General features: G+C 38.6%; 1 protein-coding gene across 2 annotated transcripts in view; it reads right to left on the bottom strand.

Moving 5' to 3' along the window:
• Nucleotides 1-18,189, bottom strand: part of LOC131691912 (uncharacterized) — a 460,379-nt gene that overhangs the window by 16,644 nt on the left and 425,546 nt on the right. For both annotated transcript variants that reach the window (XM_058978657.1, XM_058978658.1), the window contains exon 11: nucleotides 7,235-7,431. In XM_058978657.1, coding sequence (XP_058834640.1) covers nucleotides 7,235-7,431 — 197 coding nt within the window. The remainder of the gene's footprint in view (nucleotides 1-7,234; nucleotides 7,432-18,189) is intronic.

Raw genomic sequence — 18,189 nt, 5'->3', positions numbered from 1 at the left:
ATCGCAGCCACATGACGACGCAATTTCACCGATCTTTTTCGGTCTCTGTACGCGGTCAGTCTTCCAATCGTGGCACGTTTATTCAAGATCCGACTCTACGATTTTCGTTACCATTGAGGTTCTCGCCTTTCTTGGTGATATTAGGGCGGGTCGCTGCATCTAACATCTAACGGTCGCCTCCGCAGCACAGAATACTATTAGATTCAGTTCTTCCAGGTTCTGCATAAATTCCAGGCGCATTTGAAGAATGTTACCATTCATTACCTGAGGTGCCCAGGTAAACTTCAAAGAATACTACAGCTTCGGGATTCTAAGATATTGAAGACCAAATCGCGCAGTAGCTGCCGATTAAGGCAATAATGGAACTTCCACCAGCGCTACACGTTCGCGGCGTTCACTCGCTAATGGCGCGCTCAACCTTACTGAGCTTCAACTCGATATATCGCTTGCTATATTGTTCCTTCTACTCAGCTCTCTCTATCTCTCTCTCTCTGCACTTCTTACTGAATTAAATCAATTGTAAAATCTAATTTTAAAAATCGATGCGAATCTTTGCATAGGAATTTCGCTTCGAGTTCCAGATACCTGGTTCCGATTTAGGCTCAGACCTCGAGTCCGGGACAGATCACGGATTTAGGATCAGTTCCTAAATCCGAACCAGTTCCCAGATATGCCTCATCTCCATGCCCCTTACCAGGTTCGGACCTGAGCAAGCCTCAGCTTTGATGTTAAGATCCAGACAAGCGTCTGGATCCGGACGCTCGGTAGTTCTTGCTTCCCGTACATGACGGGAAAGGCAATACGTTCATATTTTGTGCGTTCGCTACCTTTGCTGTTGAGGTCCGGATAGAAAAGATAGCGCACGAAACACCCCTCACTATTGTAAGTCAGGCTTTCGTCACACATATGTAAGGCTAGCCGAGTGTGATCCGATCTACAAATACGAAAACGTGTCCTGTAGTGAAAACGAAACCCATCTTTCTCGCTTTGCATGATGCGCAATACACTGACAAGCGAAATGCTACACTCATTTAGTGATAACTGTCTTGCTAGCATATTTTTTTTCTAATGGCGCCAACGGTAGTACGGCTTAGTTTTGGGTGTACATGACGTCTCTGTGTTCCCGCGAGTGTGAGGAACTGGCGTCTTCTAGTCGCAGCATTCCTCATAAGTGCAGCGTTCCTAGCTGTGTGTTGTCCACGGTTGCTCTCTCTTCCTCTCTCTCTCTCTCTCTCTCTCTCTCTCTCTCTCTCTTTCTCTCTCTCTCTCTCTTTCTCTCTCTCTCTCTCTCTCTCTCTCTTTCTCTCTCTCTATTTATCTATCTATCTATCTATCTCTCTGTCCCTTCGTAGCGGTAGCGTCCTTCCTAGAAGCCCGCTGTCCCACCTCCAGTCTCTGGTTGTTCACATTGTGCCCCACAGTAGCTAAGACCAGTAGTTCAGGTGCCTTCCTCAGGCGTCTCGTAGCCAAAATTCTTCCTGTTCATAGCTCCATAGTTGGGTTGTAGTGATAAACTGCCCTTTGGCGTAGGAAGCTCCGCTCACCGGATTCCCAGGCAGCATACGAGCAAAAATCGTTGGATACCCCATATTTACTAAATTTGCTCGTACTCCCAGTTAATGCCACGAGGCGATAGAATAGGTGTTCTGTATCAGAGGTGAAATGGCGCGCTTGTAGGGCCTCAAGTGACACAATTATACAGCTTTACAAGCCTTTTTTCATGAACCTTGTTCAAGATCAAGTGAGCCCATTCGTTTTCGAGCGCTCGGTCGAAACACAAGTATTTTGTTGCTAGTCCGTGCAGTGTATAGCGACAAAGAATAGTGCAAATCCGCGTTCAAGGTTATATTGCGCACTCTCTGCCTCAGCGGATTCAGTATTTTTCCCCTTCTTTTGTGTTTCTGTTTCTGAGTACCGTTAGCCGGCCAGTGACCAGCGAAGCAGTGTTCTTGTAGTACGCCATCTGGATACCGTTATATACACAAGTTAAGTATTATTTTACGTTTCCTCTTCTTGGTTCTTCTAGTAACGTGCAATGGGAAATAGACCCGTGAAAAATGACTTCCCCTGACGGCGGTTCATCTCAAGGTGAGACGGACGTCGAAACAAAATCGGCTCCCCGGCTCAAAGTATATCCAAGCTCGGCCACCGGGCCCTTCGTGATCCTCGTTCGGACCAAAGACAAAAAGTATTTGAATCTGTTGTAGATTTCTCGAGTTCTGACGGATCGGTATTCGGCCTTAACAGAAATATCGAAAATTCACCCTGATAAGTGTTTGAGTGGTTGTAAACAGTTTAAATCAAGCAAACGATATTGCAGACTACGGGTTTTTTACGAAGGAGTACAGAGTGTATATTCCAGCTAACAGGGTTGAAGTCTATGGGGTTGTTTCCGATTCGAGTCTTTCAAAGACCTGATTTATGGCCATGTACTTCGATTACATGGCACAAAATATCAATCCTTCATACTATCCCAACCGTGTCAATCTCCCCCTGCTTCTGATTTAACTGTATTCTTTGACACATCCATGAACGACGATATTCATGGAATCCCGGATCACATACGCCCGCAAGCATTTTTTTTTATTTCGATTATAGATGTTTTAACCTTAAGGTCATTCGCCTCTTCGGGTTAGAAAAATCTCTTATGAAAAATTTCTAACCCTATGTGCGGGGTTGGGAATCGAACCCAGGTGCGCTGCGTACAAGGCAATCGATTTACCAATACGCTACGCCCACCCGCCCGCAAGCATCTTTCATAGTACATTTCGAGAAATCGACTGCAAGGGCTCTACTGGCTTCGGTATATTCAATCAAAACTTCACCGCTTCATTCAAACTCAATGATCCTGCTTCAGTTAACGTTGCAGAACTTGCTGCTATTCAGTATACTCTTGGGGTTATTGACACTTTGCCCACCGATCATTATTTTATTGTATCGGATAGCCTCAGCTCAATATTTTCTGGGAAAAATCTGGAAGCGCCTGCGTGCTTTGTCTGTAAAATCATACAAGATTACTTTAGTTTGGGTTCCCTCGCAATTCTATTTCTAAGTAATGAAGAAGTGGACTTTTTAGTTAAGTCGAACGCTTTAGAAGGCGACATTTATGAAAGACCAATTTGCTTTAGCGAATTTTTCAGTATTACTCGTCAGAGAACCCTCGAAAGTTGGCAAACTTCATGGAGCAATGGAGAACTAGGAAGGTGGCTACATTCGATAATCCCTAAGGTATCGACGAAACCTTGGTTCAATGGGATGGTTGTGGGTGGGAATTTTTTGTGTGATGTCTCGATCTAATCTTCGACGTATTGCGCTCGCAAATTGCGGCATCTGAACCTGTGGCAACGGTTATCACGATATTGAACATATTGTCTGGGCATGCGCCGAGTACTAGGGTGACATTACGCATCTCGATTCGATCAAAATTCTATCGAATCGACCTTGTTTCGCATTATGTATTTCGAACCGAGCTCGAAAGTAAATTTTCGATCGAAGAAGTACTAGATTATCGAGAAGTGTTGACATTATGGACCCAAAACAATCGAACTCGAAAGCGACTCGAGTCGAACGTATTTGCTAGATAGTTTTATTGCTATCGACTATCGTTCGAGATTATGATTTGTGTATTTATTTCATGTCATTTTTTAAATTGATAAACAATCGGAATACTTAGAGGATATAAAATCACCAAAAGGTGTAAAAAAGTTCCCGCGTACTTTGAGCTACTTTATGTTATATCTATTTTCACCACCAGGAACATACTTTTTTTGTAAAAAGTAATACTAATTATTGATAGTAAATTATTCTACACCAAGTAATAATAAAAGTGTTAAAACAAATCGATGGAGCAAAGTGAAGACACCTTAACTTGTCTAATCGCTCTTTTATAGATGTATAGAATCACAATCATTCTTGATTTTAAAGTCATGATTTACACAATTTTATATTCGAATTGATGCATTTGTTTCCGGCTATACCTCAATTGTTTTCAATATCACAAGAATGTAGGCTTAAATTCAATGCCATAATGTGAGTTTTATACACCAACGAATTTAAATATAATTAGGTGTCATATCGTCATTTGTATTAAATGTATGAAAATACAAAATATTATCTTATATAGCAAAGAACTTTGAATCAAATTGGATTGCTAACAAATTTGAATGCATCAACCGATTAAAAATTGTGCCGTCTACAATTTCTGGAAGCACAAAATTTTATAATCTTCATTTTGATTGTGTTCTCCCTTTCTCCCTACCTCTAGTTATGTGCTATATTTTTAACAAAATAATTAATTAGCAAGTACACGGAAATCTCCGCAAACATAAAAACGATTTTTTGTCTTGACTATTTCAACTAAATATGGCTATTTCAACGAACTAGTTTTTTAATTTTGCGTCATCAATTGCTGAAAAATTGTTGCTTTTGGTAACTATTAGTTTCCTGGAAAAAACCCTGAAAACAAAAATTTGAAAGCAATTTTAGCCATTTTTTTATGAAAAGGACAGTTTGTTCGCTATACATATTTTCCAAAAATTTTGAAGCTAGTATAAAAACGGCATCGAAGTTGTGTTGTTTTAAACATTTATTTTTGATGTGTCAATTTAGTTATTATATATGTTATTTAATCTAAATATAATTGTGAATAACTCATTCTGCAGATAATAAATTCCATCATGCGCCTGAGGTCCGAATAAGATACACTACCAGCTAGGTATTTTGATGTTTCGGTGCTTCATCTTAAACAGCGAGATATATAAAAATTTTTTGGTAGGCAGTTCAAGAATACAGTTATATCAAATTAAAATAATGCCCAAGCATTAAAAAGAGGTGGTGAGGGTGAGTGACGTGAACAAATTATGAACATGTTTGTGTCAATTTCTTTACCACTATCACTATTTTTATTCTGTGAATATGACGCCCATCGCAAAAAATAAACAAAACAAAGTGCAATTTTGTTTACACTGAAAAAAATTCTTAGGTGGAAAGAAAATTATACAATGAACGAAATCATTACTCGTTTTCTGCAACGAAGCATTTTCTTGCATTGTAAATAGTTCGTTTCGTTTATTTCACGAACTGAAAAAAATGGCATCTTGATGAACGAAAAGTTGAGTAATGTTACATATTTAATGTACGAGCCATTCTACGGCAGGTTTACAATCACAATTTTAATTCCTTCCAAAAAAAATTTTTGTTTTGGCTGTATGCGATAGATTTTTTTTTTCAAGTTATGAATTTTTGAATTTAACGAATTGGACCATTTTTCAACCACTGATAACTCGGAAATTCTTTGTTGTAGGGAAAAATGTATTAAAAAGTGCGTTTTCGCATGAGCTCACCAATAAAAATCTGATATAGCTTTTTTCTTATTTATGTTATGAATTCTTCAAATGTTAGAAGAAAATTTAAAAAAAAAACAAGCTTGGACTAGAAAGTTTTTTTATTCTATGACAACATTTATAATTATATTGAGAACTTTTTTGCTTTATGAGATATTTCAATTACAGCTGGCCCATAACATGGCGTTTAATGCAAAGTTGCCCCTTTTAATGTTATAATTGTAATATCTTGTAAAACATTTTAAGATCCACTGCAAAAATTTTACACAATATATTTAATATGATTTTTATCGTTTAAAGAAAAAATAAGCAAAAAGAATTGATCCAACTTTTAAACAATTAATTTTTTTCATAATAATTGCGGAATACAGAAGTTGTAAAAAAGATCTCAATTTTCCGGCAAGCTCATGCGAAAATGCAACTTTTTTTATTCAATATGCATCAAACACTTTCCGATCTATCAGTGATTGAAAAAAGTTCAATTTTTCAAACTTCAAAAGTTACAAGCTCATAACTTGAAGTAAATATTATATTCAGCCATAACAAAAATACCTGTCAAATATTTTTAGCTAAAGAATTAAAAAAAATGGGATTGAACTAAAATTTTATTTGTAAATCTGACATTGATTGGCCCGTACGGTGCATGAAAGTTGGCATCGATATCCAAACTATTTTTCGTGAATGAAACGAAATGATTCGTTCTTTTATCAATTGTTTTACATAGTACGAATATTTTTGGAAAGGTTATTTTTACATCGATTACATTTTACATAAATTACATCGGATCTTTTTGGATCGATGTTTGACAAACTCAATTTTATTTCAAAGTGCTCGCCTCTATTGAGTACTAGAAAAAAATTTATGCTTGCGAAACTTGTCCATATATATTTCGATAACAAGCAACTTATTTAAACAAAAACTAAATAAATGAAAACAATTCCTATATTTTACCAAAGTTGGTTTTATGAAACTTATTCGTAGCAGAATTATAAATATATCTTCTCATACTCTTATTTGACAGTTTGCGCTCGAACAGGCAGTCGAAATGTAGTACCGCAATTTAACAAGCTCGAACGCTTGGTCAAATACGATACGTAATGCCGCAATTTAGTCGAAACGACTTCAAAACGTTTCGAATCGAGTCACTCGAATCGAGATGCGGAATGCTACCCCTGGTCTGCAAGGTCTCCACTATTGGATTCCGTTCGGGCCCGTGTGAAAATTGAAAACATTGATGGCAACTATCATCAAAAAATCATAGGAAGCCTCACGTAAAAAATCCGAGGAAAAATTTCTCTCTGAACCACTTGATGCAATCTTCTGTAAGTTGGTCGAATCGTAGGAAGGGGTGTAGGGGTACAGTAAGTGCCCTCGTGGTAAATGAACGGCCCCTTATGGAAAAATCTGTTAACTTTAAACCAATATTTGGCGTATCTTGTTAAAAGCGTAGTGCGTTCTGTCAATTTTTTTAAAGTATGATGCAATAGAGACAGAACTGTAATAAAATCGAGTGTGACATAAACGTGTAGTGATATAATAGAAATGATACTGTACCTATATCAATAACGGATGTTCAATTGTAATTATCCTTGAACTGGTTATTGTTCAAGGAAAATTACAATACGCCATGGCAAAATTCATTATCGAGCGATGTCAAACGAACCAAGCAGACATTCCCATTATTGCTTAATCAAATCATAAAGTATTGAGAGCCGAATGGAACGGTCAATCGGAAGAATTTTTATAACGACTTTGGAAGTGGCAATGTTACGGTCTGGTGCTAACAAGGTTAGACATTTGTAATACAATTATCCTGTATCTGCATTTTTTTCATTGCCAAATACGCTGAACGATTTCGCCTAAATCAACAAAGTATAATTCAACGAGCCTACCTTTCCGATGGTGCCATTCTCTCCGCTTCCGCTGCCGGTCGTTTGCAGAATCTGCAGATGGTAGTTGGTGAACGAAATCCAAACCAGATCCGTGGGAACACCGTGAAAGTAGTAGGTACAGGTTGTGTTCGGTGGCAGTGTGTGTCGCGGGCTAAGCATGTGACCCATTCGACCCCGTCGAGAGTACAGTACCTCATCTGCAAGTGTAGAACAAAAATAGTAAATTTATTGAACTTTGTCACATTTCCGCCCAATGGTATCCTATGTCGATTGCAGAGCTGTTTGCTGCTACCTGGCGGATGCTGATCAGACACCAGAAGTCAAAAGTGCAAACGAATGCGCACGTCTTGCTGCGGGAAATAAAGTATGCGAAGAGCAAGAATTGATGTAAATTGCAATAATAACAGTAATTTCCTGTCCGGGATCATAGAGGGTGGTGAGGTGATGGTAGGAAAAAAGGTTTTTCCAGCATTTGTCGCCAAGGCAGTATGATTGTGTTACCAGATAGCTTGACAGTTTGATTTACGGCTTTTGTCTACAACGAAAGAAAAGCATCGCAAACAGAAGCAGCCATTAAACTTTTGATGACTGCAGATGAATCATCGAATCAATCTAGTTGATTTAGCTGAATAACTAATTTAGTTGCTATTTGTATCTTAAACTTTTATGGTTCAATATCGATTATCGACCAATTTTCTTTTTATGCTTGACCAACTTCTTCGGAAACATGTAGAAATAATTTGCAAAATTTTACGAACATTCAAGAGTTTGACTCAATTTATAGAACAGCGGACATATCAAATATAGCAGATTTTCTATTATTCGTATTTCAGAAAGCTCCTCGAATTCCTTTCTACAATCAACGTTTATATTTGCAATAAAAAATTAAAATTCGTTGATAACAGACAATTTTGTTAAACAAATTGAAAAATTTAAGTTGAAATTTATGTAATAGGCTAACAAGAAATCGAGCTTTTTCTTAATCAAACTTCTCAGAATACCTGTTCATACTAGAATCAGATTTGGTTTATCAGAAATTAAACCAACAAGCGGTTCCCAGCATACGTGCAACATTCCCGCTCAGACTACAGCCCGCACACCGCGGCTTCCGCCGGTCGGAAACCAACTCCCGTGGTCGGCTTGGCTGGTCTCCGACCGGTGGAAGCCGGATTTAAAATTTGCTACCCAATTTAAAATTCATAGAAATTTTTCGCTGCACCAACCCCCGCCGGCTACGGCCGGCACCGTTAGCTCTGTACCTACCTACATGCCTACATTGTTCACAGAGTGAGCGTGCACGGCCGGGCTGATTTTATGGCTACTTTGTTAAATATTTCGGCAGCAGATTCAGCACCTGTGGCCATCTTTCATTCATTTTTATTTGAATATTTGTTAAAATATTTACATATCTCGAGCAGCATCGTGGGAAAAATTAAACGAATTACACTGTGCGACACAAGCAATCAAATCGCGCTGGACTATTTTTTCTTGTTAAAATTATGCCTATCCAGCAGCAAGATCTTCACAGGGTTTGTAAAATTCGGATTACCAGAACCATCAGTGACATCGTAGAGTATGTTTCGGCTGACTGTCGTGACCTAAGGTGTCATAAATTTTTAACGTTGTGAAGGTCGATTCGATCGAGTCATACTCTATGTCGTCACTGGTGTGTAGAGGATCCACATTGCCAGTACAATCAGCCGGAATTGCGATTGGGTTCTGCCAGAATTACAGCTCCAGTGACACAATAGATTTTAATTAGTATTGGTTGTGTCGATGAAGCCGGAATTCTAGCTGAAACAAGCCGGAGTTCCGGTACATTTTCGGGTTGGCTTTGCTGGGTTAACCTCGATCTTTAAAATACAAGAACAACTTTTGAGTTTCAAATCTATGCAATCTTTATTTTTTCTTAAGGAAAAAAATGGATGTACTGATTGGCGCATTAGAACACAATTCCTAACTTGGAAAAATTGGAATAAAATGTTTCGTATTCCGCTCGTCAGTAGCTGACACCAACTTGCTGCCAGTTAGACATTAAATCCAAACACATGTCATTCAGTTGGATTGAATGTCTAACTGGCGCCAATTTGGTGTTAGTTTGAATATATCGTCTAACTGGCAGAAAGTTGGAATCAGTTACTGACGAGTAGAACAAGAAACATTCAAATCCAACTTCTCTACAAATCTAATTGAATGCATTCACACAAATAATTTACGAATTTTATACTCTTATTTCGATGAAATGTAGCGGAAATACTGCATTTTTTTATTTTTGAATATTATGTATTTTAGCTTTGATAATTTGAAGGCAGTTTGCTAAAATCTACTCAATAATAAAAAAAAACATTCTTTTCAGAACCAACCCATTATTCTATTCATCTATTCAAGTTTAATGCTTCAGCGTTTTATTAACGAGATTAAAGAAAATTCTATATACATCAAACAATTTTCACCAATACTCTAAGGGAAAAAAATTATAAACTCTTTGGAAATTCTACGAATTTTAGTTTTTTTTGTTGAAGTGCCGCGTACCTGAAAGAAGTTTTTCGAAGTTCAGGTAAATCAGTCGTTCTTTAACCCACCCGATGAAAATAAAAGTTTGGCGCAATTTTCAAATCCAAGATGGCGACTTTCGGTAGAGCAATATTCTAGATAACTGTAACAATATGAGCTTTTTTGGAACGAGCTTGATGATTAGATGATAGAAATAATATTTTGACGCTATTTTGAAATTCTAGATGCTAATTCCAAGTTGAGCGAAATTCTGTGTAACACTAACCATAAGGATATTTTTTAATAGACTTGACGAGCAGATGACGGAAATAGACGCCATTTTGAAGGCCAAGAGAGCGACTTCCGGTTTAATTTTTTTTTCTAGAACCTTATTATTCGCATCACTATATCTCCTCTATAATTATCCGATTTCTGAGGTTGTAATTCGCCATCTTAGATTTCAAATTGGTTTCATACAATGATTTTCGTCATCTACTCGTCCTCCCTCTTTTTGAAAATACCCGTATTGATGAAGTTATAGAGAATTAAACTAAACCAGAAGTCGACATCTTGAATTTCAAAATAGCTGCAGATATCGATTTCCGATATGCACTCGCCTACCTTGTTACAAAAATACCTAACTTTTCTTAGTAACAGTTAGCTAAGAGTATGGTAAATAGTGGTTGCTGTAGTGTACGTAATCAAACTTTCGTTCGTTCGTTATTTCAAACTTAATTAAAAAGTTACGTTAAACGTAAAGGTATCGGTGTACTAAAACATTAGGGAGACTGAGCTGCCAAGTTTAGGAAAATTTTGCGAACTTCAGGTAGAATTGACAATCTTTTGGTTCAGTGTACTCTAACGGTTCGATTATTGTTTGGATCGCTCCATATATTTTAAATTTTTTAATATTGTGAGAAGTTTTAGTCGTTGTGCTTTGTTAATCTGGTTTAAAGTCTTTTCTGTTTGTTTTATATTTTGAAAAAAAAAAACAGCGAAGAAAGCAATTGGTCAAACTACTCAGCCACCACATACCCCCTCAACTGCAGCACCATCTAAATCTGATTATTGGCATTATCAAATCTGCATGCGATCACTGTGTAAAAACCAGTCTTCCCAAATGACCATCGTACACAATGTTCGCTCTGGTTCTGTGCACATATTAAACCCACATTTTGTGTACGAACTCGAACACGCTATTTCGTATCAAAACACGTGCACATGTTTGCCTGCACAACCGAAGCCCATGTACGTACACGATGTGCGTACACCTCTTGCACACACAAGTTCGTGGCACCAGTTTTCTCTTTCTCACTCTCATCATTGCTAGCGTTGACTCTTTTTGCCTTGTGCGAATCGTTCTCATGTACGCACCCGGTGTACGTACACGGATGCTTGAACTAGAGTTTGCACATTGATCGTTTGTGTTCGATATTCTAGGCTAACCTGTACATCGAGACAAAGCATGTTTGAGGTTGAACGCGTGCACGAAATTTTGTACACAGGTACAAACTTGTTGATGTTCATAGGAAGTCTGGCAAAAACTGTTTTTTGGTTTTGTTTTGTGTTTTCGCAAAAATGTGGCGCGAAAAACAACTAAACAAGCCGCTCTTGAGTATTCTCTCGGAAAACGCGAATTTAATTTGGATATTTAACGAGTGGGTCAAGATGATGAAATTCACGCATTTTCGCAACACATTCTATTCTTTTGGGTGTACTTTCACAGTACTACTCGACCACCCCAGAAACGTCGTCGCGAAGATGGCCCTGACCCTACCTATGCTCTGGTTGTTGGTCGAAAGCAAATGGTTAACAGCAACGTTATTACGGCTCCACCTCAAACGCTTTAGCTTTGGATATATCTTTCCCGCTTTCATCTCAGCATTAGCAAAAATGACCAAAGAAACGGTAAACTACAACGTGGATAATAAAGTTATTCCGTTAGGGAAGAAAGGAAATGATGGCAGTACTTCGAACTTTATATCGATCAATATCAGAATTCATCTAAAATCCAGATACAGGGCCGCTGTTCAGGGAATTTGAGGCTAGCCGTACCCATAATATATGGTGCCTGCTAGCCGATTTCCTTCCGCTTTTAGAAAAAGCATGCAATCCGCTGATTTAACCCGGTCATTCTACGATCCTATCGAAGTCTCCGCAACAATAATCAATGCCATTATATCAAATTACACCGCGATTGTGAAGAAGTGTCGGTGCCGAGCGCTTACTGGGACGCAACGTGGCTAGTAGCATGAAAGCCCTGGATTTCCTCACCACAGTCGAGCGTTTGCCGCCAGCATTCAGTAGTTGTCCCGGTCCTCAGGCATGTAGCCAGAGGGGGGGCTAGGGGGCTAAAGCCCCCCCCCCCCGAAAATTTTTAAAAATTAATTTAAGAAACAACATGTTTTTCGGTGACTCTCAAAAAAATTTTATCTTGTTTGGTTTCAACAAATTAATGCGAGAATTGTGAGGAAGATTGCTATTTCGAACCACCGAAGACAGCGGTCAGGATATCTACTCAGTATGCTGAGTGTGATAAAACAGTTCCCTTCATATTGTGTGACTCGTCGGAAGAACAAACGAAACTGTTACTTTAATTCTTGCTGTGGGGATCTGTCGAATGATTGAGTCGCAGAAGCAAGAAGTAGTGCTCCAGCCAAATACGGAGGCTATTGACTTCAGGTCTTTTCGCATAAGATCGATCTTATGCGAAAAGACCTGAAGTCAATAGCCTCCGTATTTGGCTGCAGCAACATTCATGATGTGAAATATTTGCTGAAGGTGATTATGGAGGTTATGCTTACGAACATCGCCTTTAACGAGTTTAACCATGTCAGGCGTTCAGTGCTGATGCCATTTAACAAATTAGCCCAGGCGAAACCAGTCATTTTGCATAACAACTTGTAACATGTGGTTGATCCTCATATATATGGACAATGAGAAAATCAATGCTCGGCTACAAGATCTGATACCACTAACTTGCACCGTGGCTATTAAAACATTCCTGTCACATTTGGAAAAAAATGGTATTCATTATAAAGGACACATCTAGGAAGTATATTAAATGGTGTTTTTGTGGTGAAAATCTAGGTGAACAGACATATTTCCTCCAACCTAACCCTGTACGTAAAAACTGAATGCGATAGTATTATTTTACACATTATATCTTTGAATATACATAGTCCCCAAAACCATTTCCTGAAAAACAAACATTTGCCAAATTTTGGCTGCTGTTCGGATAATATTGACGGCAAAAACTGCGTCTAGTATCTCAAAATCAACGGTCGGCACCATCATTGAGGAAGTCGACACTTGTGACCCGTCAGAAATTCGCGAACATGGACATGGCAGTAACCACTATGATGATAAGGAAGTGTACGAGATAGAAATGAACACCACCGCGACACTGTTGGTTAGGAAAAATATTTCTCAGCCTAGTAAATAGTTCTCCACATGCAATCGCTAGTTGTTCGCACGAGATCTGTAGGACAACCATTTACGTTTTATCACTTTCATTGTTCACATCATGGAAATATATTGAAGACACAAGGCTTCATTTAGCTAATGCATTGAACCGAATAAAATAAACGAAATATATAATAAAAATGCAGAAGTTTTATAGAAAAGTGAGCTCAAAAACTGTCCCAAAATGTGAACTTTATCGCTAGTGGCTGTGTCTAACAAAACTCAGATAGCATGTTATATATTAGCCAGAATAAAGTTAGTTAAAGCATAAGCAGATTGAATTTCTGTAATAGGTTAGTGCACTGTACGCTTAGTAGAAACACCAGGCATCTCACTCAAGCGTGCTAGACAAAAACATTTCCGTTAGTTGATGACAATATAGTCGAGAAGACAGTTTTTGTTTTCGCGTCATTTTAATGCTATAGTATTTCTGTTGACACTCAATTTCATTTTATGCGGAGAATGCGGTTCGTATTTAAACATTATTAGTCCGCAAAGTAGTGATATTTTAAACAATCGAACAATAATCAAGAAAAATGCCAAAACATAAACAAGCCAAAAAGTGGTAAAACAGCGGTTTTTCTGAGGTGTTCATCAACCCACGAATTGTATACCGTCGTATATTACTAATGTTGTTCACGTACAGAAACGTACATAGTAGCGGTAGGACTATCTGTTGTGATTTTATCCTTACTTTTCAACGGATGTCAATAGATGCTAAACCACATATTAGTCAATCAATCATAATAAACTTAATGTTGTAAGCAGCAGCATTTCTGTCTCTTTCGATGGTTTCCAATTAATGTCCATGTAAGTCTAAAAACGACGTGACGATACAGTGAACAAACATCAGTAGCCTATCACGGAGAGCGACTAAAATGTTGTAACTAGTTGAGTCTACAGTCAATAAGTTGGGATTAATGTTTCGATTTCATGTTTTCGTTTTATTTGTGTTCGTTATGGAATAAAATGAGAGAGATGAGCAGAGATCACGAAGAAAAAGAGAGAAAAAATAATAAATAAATTGAAATCGACCCAAGAGCAGCTGTTCTATATTTTCTGGGCACTCAACTACAGAACAACAGAAATCATCAAAGAAAGTTGGCCTTACACCTACGTTACTCTTCGGCAGAGGTGAAGCAAGTGCGATGTATACCCGTCCATGTGTCGGAATAAAGAGATGCTGAAATTATTGAGCTTGTTCATATTTATAATATTTCTTTTTTTCAATCTAAAGTTTTATTTGAAACGGCTCAATGCGTTAGCACAACTGAGCCGTGGGTCTTTTAATTTTTTTTACAATAAGCAAAAATAAAAAAATTCTAAGAATGTCGGTCTGCCAGATCTTGTTGACGCAGTTTGCTGCTGCGTGTTGAGATCTTTTTCCTTGGCGGTGAGGCCGCTTGGTGGTCATTCAGTCTGCCTTCTCTCGCGTTATCGTTCCCGTCCATGTCGTCATCGGTACTGCTTTCTTCCTGTTCACGATCAGAGGTTCTTATTTGTTTCTTGTTCTTATGGGTCGCTGTTGTATATCCGTCTTCATCGGTATTTGCTTCTTTTTTGGCGATGCTAGTTGTTGGTTTGGGAGCGGTTGTCGTGGTCGTTGTACCTGCATTATTCGGTAATTGGATCGTTGTTTTAGGTTTATCTGAAGGTATCGGTGGCTGCTTGTTAGAGTTGGCTGTAGTAGATGAGTTTTGACTAGTTGCTTCGGCGCATGTTTTTCCGTAGTAGGCTGTATAGTTACAGAATTGGCATGTTGGGGTCTGCCCGGGATATGTAATTAGCGTTGTTTGCTTATAGGTCACGCCATCCTTCGGTGATTTGCATTCGATAATCATGTAAGAAGGTATTGGTTTAGTCACTCGCATTCTCACAATACGAACGCCGTTGGGAATGCCGCTGAAAAAATTTCTCCAGGTGTCATTCGTAATAGATTCTACTTCTCCATATTGCGACATGATTTGTTTGATGAAATCCTCCTTCGTGCGCGGGGCCAAATCATGGATACGCACGTCCACCATGTCGTTTTCCATATGCACGGGGATCTTGATTCTGGTGTTATTAAATTCGACCTCGTGTTGCATGTTGTTCTTTGCAATAAAGTTTTCGGTCTGTGCTAAGCTTCTAAACGTGATCAAAACACAGTTTTTACGTGATGTAGCTGAATGTAGGTAACTTCAGCGAGATTAAGCTCCATTTTCACTTTAACTAATTGTTCCACTTCCTTAACTGTTCGTGTTATCCCGTAGTATAGGCACTTTTGCTTCATTTGGCAAACTGATTTTACTCCGCAGCCGGGGGCAACGATACAATTTGTATGTGCACTGATATAGAACAATAGCTAGCTTGATTCACTGGTGCCTGTAGCCTGCCATCGCGTAGCAATTTTTTTTGCTTCTGCTTTTTGCGACATCAGAAGGTAGACCTTCTAGTTCTTTTGGTAATACATTTAACAAATTTCACGTACCGTCAAGTCACCAGTTACCGTGCGTTTAGGTGGATTTGACGTGACCTATCTAAATACGTCACAATTTAGAAATAATATAAAATTATTACCAACAAAACGAGAATAAGTAGTTGAGGACATTTGTTTGGCACCAGTGCACGTTATATGATCAACTTACCGTGTATTTAAAATTTTGATTCAACTTTAGTTGGAATGTTTCAATAAAACGATGAAACGAAAAGATTTGGGATCTGGATCTCTCCGATGGATTTAGGGAGCTAGTTCTTTAAATTTCGTGATTTTGAAACTGCACGGTGAACGAAACATGCACGGCGACTGGCGACTTGAAGGAAAATTAGAAGATATTAGTAATCAGTGTTTTCATTCGATTTGTAGACAATTTTCTTTAATCAATTAAATTGTGGGCAGTTTCCTTCCGTTGATTTAATCATTTAAATTTATATTTTGATCCTATTGATTACCAAAAATCCTTCCTAACTGGGGTTCTAATCTACCAGACCAAGGCTAGTCTTGAAAATAGTTTCATTTAAATAGTATATATCAAAAAATTGTGTTAGCATGATGCCTTGGAACTGGTAATACTCGCAGAACACAAGACAAAGAAAATAGAAGTTGAACCGTCTCTGCGCATCTACAAATCGCTTGCTAAATCAGAAGATTTTGTACGAATTTCGACATTCTCTTCGTTCGAACATTTTATGGATATTTTTCTACTCATTTCGGTTTAGCATCTTCTTCGCCTTTTAAAGGTGTAGCTTGGAACACCTAGTGTTTTCCAGCACCGTCAAGCATTGTCATATTCGGTTAGCGCATAAATACTGTGAACTCTAGAATATACTTTGTTGTAACGAGAGTAAGTACTATAACCTTTCTTGTGACAATGAACATATTTTTAGGATTGTCTTAGATTTGGAATTGATTTCATTATGAACTTTTCAAAATTTAATTTAGTTTCTAGTGACTATATCAAATTGTCAGAATTAAAAGCTTTATGCAAATTTTTTTAAGCCCCTCCCGAAACAAAATCCTGGCTACGGGCCTGCCGGTCCTGTGTGCGTGAATGGAGAAGAGGTTTTCCAAGTCGTCATTCCCGAAAAGTATTTTTGTTTGAATTGCAACCATATAACGGCTCATGCGTTTCATGCTTCTTCGTCCGTTCGTTGTAGTGATTTAAGAATCTTCCAACCTACTCTAAAAGACAACTCCAGCCGAACCTAATTCGACCCTCAACAGTATCGAGGATTACTACCAGAACGTCGGTGGCTTAAATTCATCAGCGGACAGTTATTTGCTAGTTGTTACGGGCTACTGTTATAACGTCATCGCCTTGACCGAGACTTGACTTGACAACTGTACTCCGTCTCGGTAGGTAAATATATGGTTCGCCATTTGATGTCTACCGCTGTATCCGTAACAGCCATAAGACGTTGGGTGGTGATGTGCTTATCGCTATTCGCCATGGCATAAAAGCTCGATTGATCAACGATGGCCGGTGGATGAGCTCCGAGTAAGTGTGGCTATCAGTGAAACTTGTCAATCGCTCACTGTTCTTGTGTGCCGTGTATTTGTTACCTGATAGAATTCGCGATTCCAGCTTGATCGATGTACATCTTTCCTTCGTATCTTTCGTGACATAGATTGCTGCCCCGAAAGATAATATAGTTCTTCTGGGCGACTTCAACTTGCCTGGCTTGACATAGTATCCAGCAAGCAATGTATTTCTACGACTGAATACTGAACAATCTGCGCTTATCGTCAATGCCAGTATTGTAATAGGTACAGTAGCGCCACTCTTCGGCAAACCAATAATGTCACCAACGAGAATGGACGTACACTGGATCTCTGCTTTGTAAGCGCTCGGGATTATGATCTATATTGTACCTTTCGACTTAACCACATTGCACTTCCAACTAAATCACGAATACAGCAAAGCAGACTAGCCTTCTGCAGACACTTGCGAAATGTCAAGCGTCAACTAAAATCTAAGCCCAAGTGATTCTGGAAGTATGTGAACGAGTAACGAAAAGAATTCCGGTTCACCATCTTGTATGTCATTTAGTGGAGTTTTAGGCACCGACACTAAGAAAATTTGTCAGCTGATCTCCGACAAATTTTCAAGTGTTTGATTTCGCCGAGCGGTTTACACCACAACAAGTCACCGCTGCTGCGAATCTTACTCCTACTTCAGAACGATCCGTCAACCGAATTAGCTCGATAATGCTGCTATTCTTGCAGCAAACTCCAAGCTAAAGGTATCTGATGCTCTGGGTCCAGATGGTGTATCATAGATTTTTGTCAAAAAGTGCATCAGCGTGTTTCTTAAGCGCCTTCGACGAGGCTTCGAGTTTACTCTCGCTACTAGAATATTTCAAACTTGTTGGAAAGCATCCCACATGTTTCCGGTCCATCAAAGGGAAATAAATTGAAAATCGATAATTATCGAGGAATTTCATGTTTAAGTGTGGTATACAAACAATTCAAGCTAGTTTGTGTTTGATCCTCTTTTCTTTCACTGTAAGCACTACAA

Source organism: Topomyia yanbarensis, chromosome 3, assembly GCF_030247195.1.
Source record: "Topomyia yanbarensis strain Yona2022 chromosome 3, ASM3024719v1, whole genome shotgun sequence".
Lineage (NCBI taxonomy): Eukaryota > Metazoa > Arthropoda > Insecta > Diptera > Culicidae > Topomyia > Topomyia yanbarensis.
The sequence above is the reverse complement of the archived record's forward strand: the minus strand, read 5'-3'. Positions and strand labels throughout refer to the sequence as shown.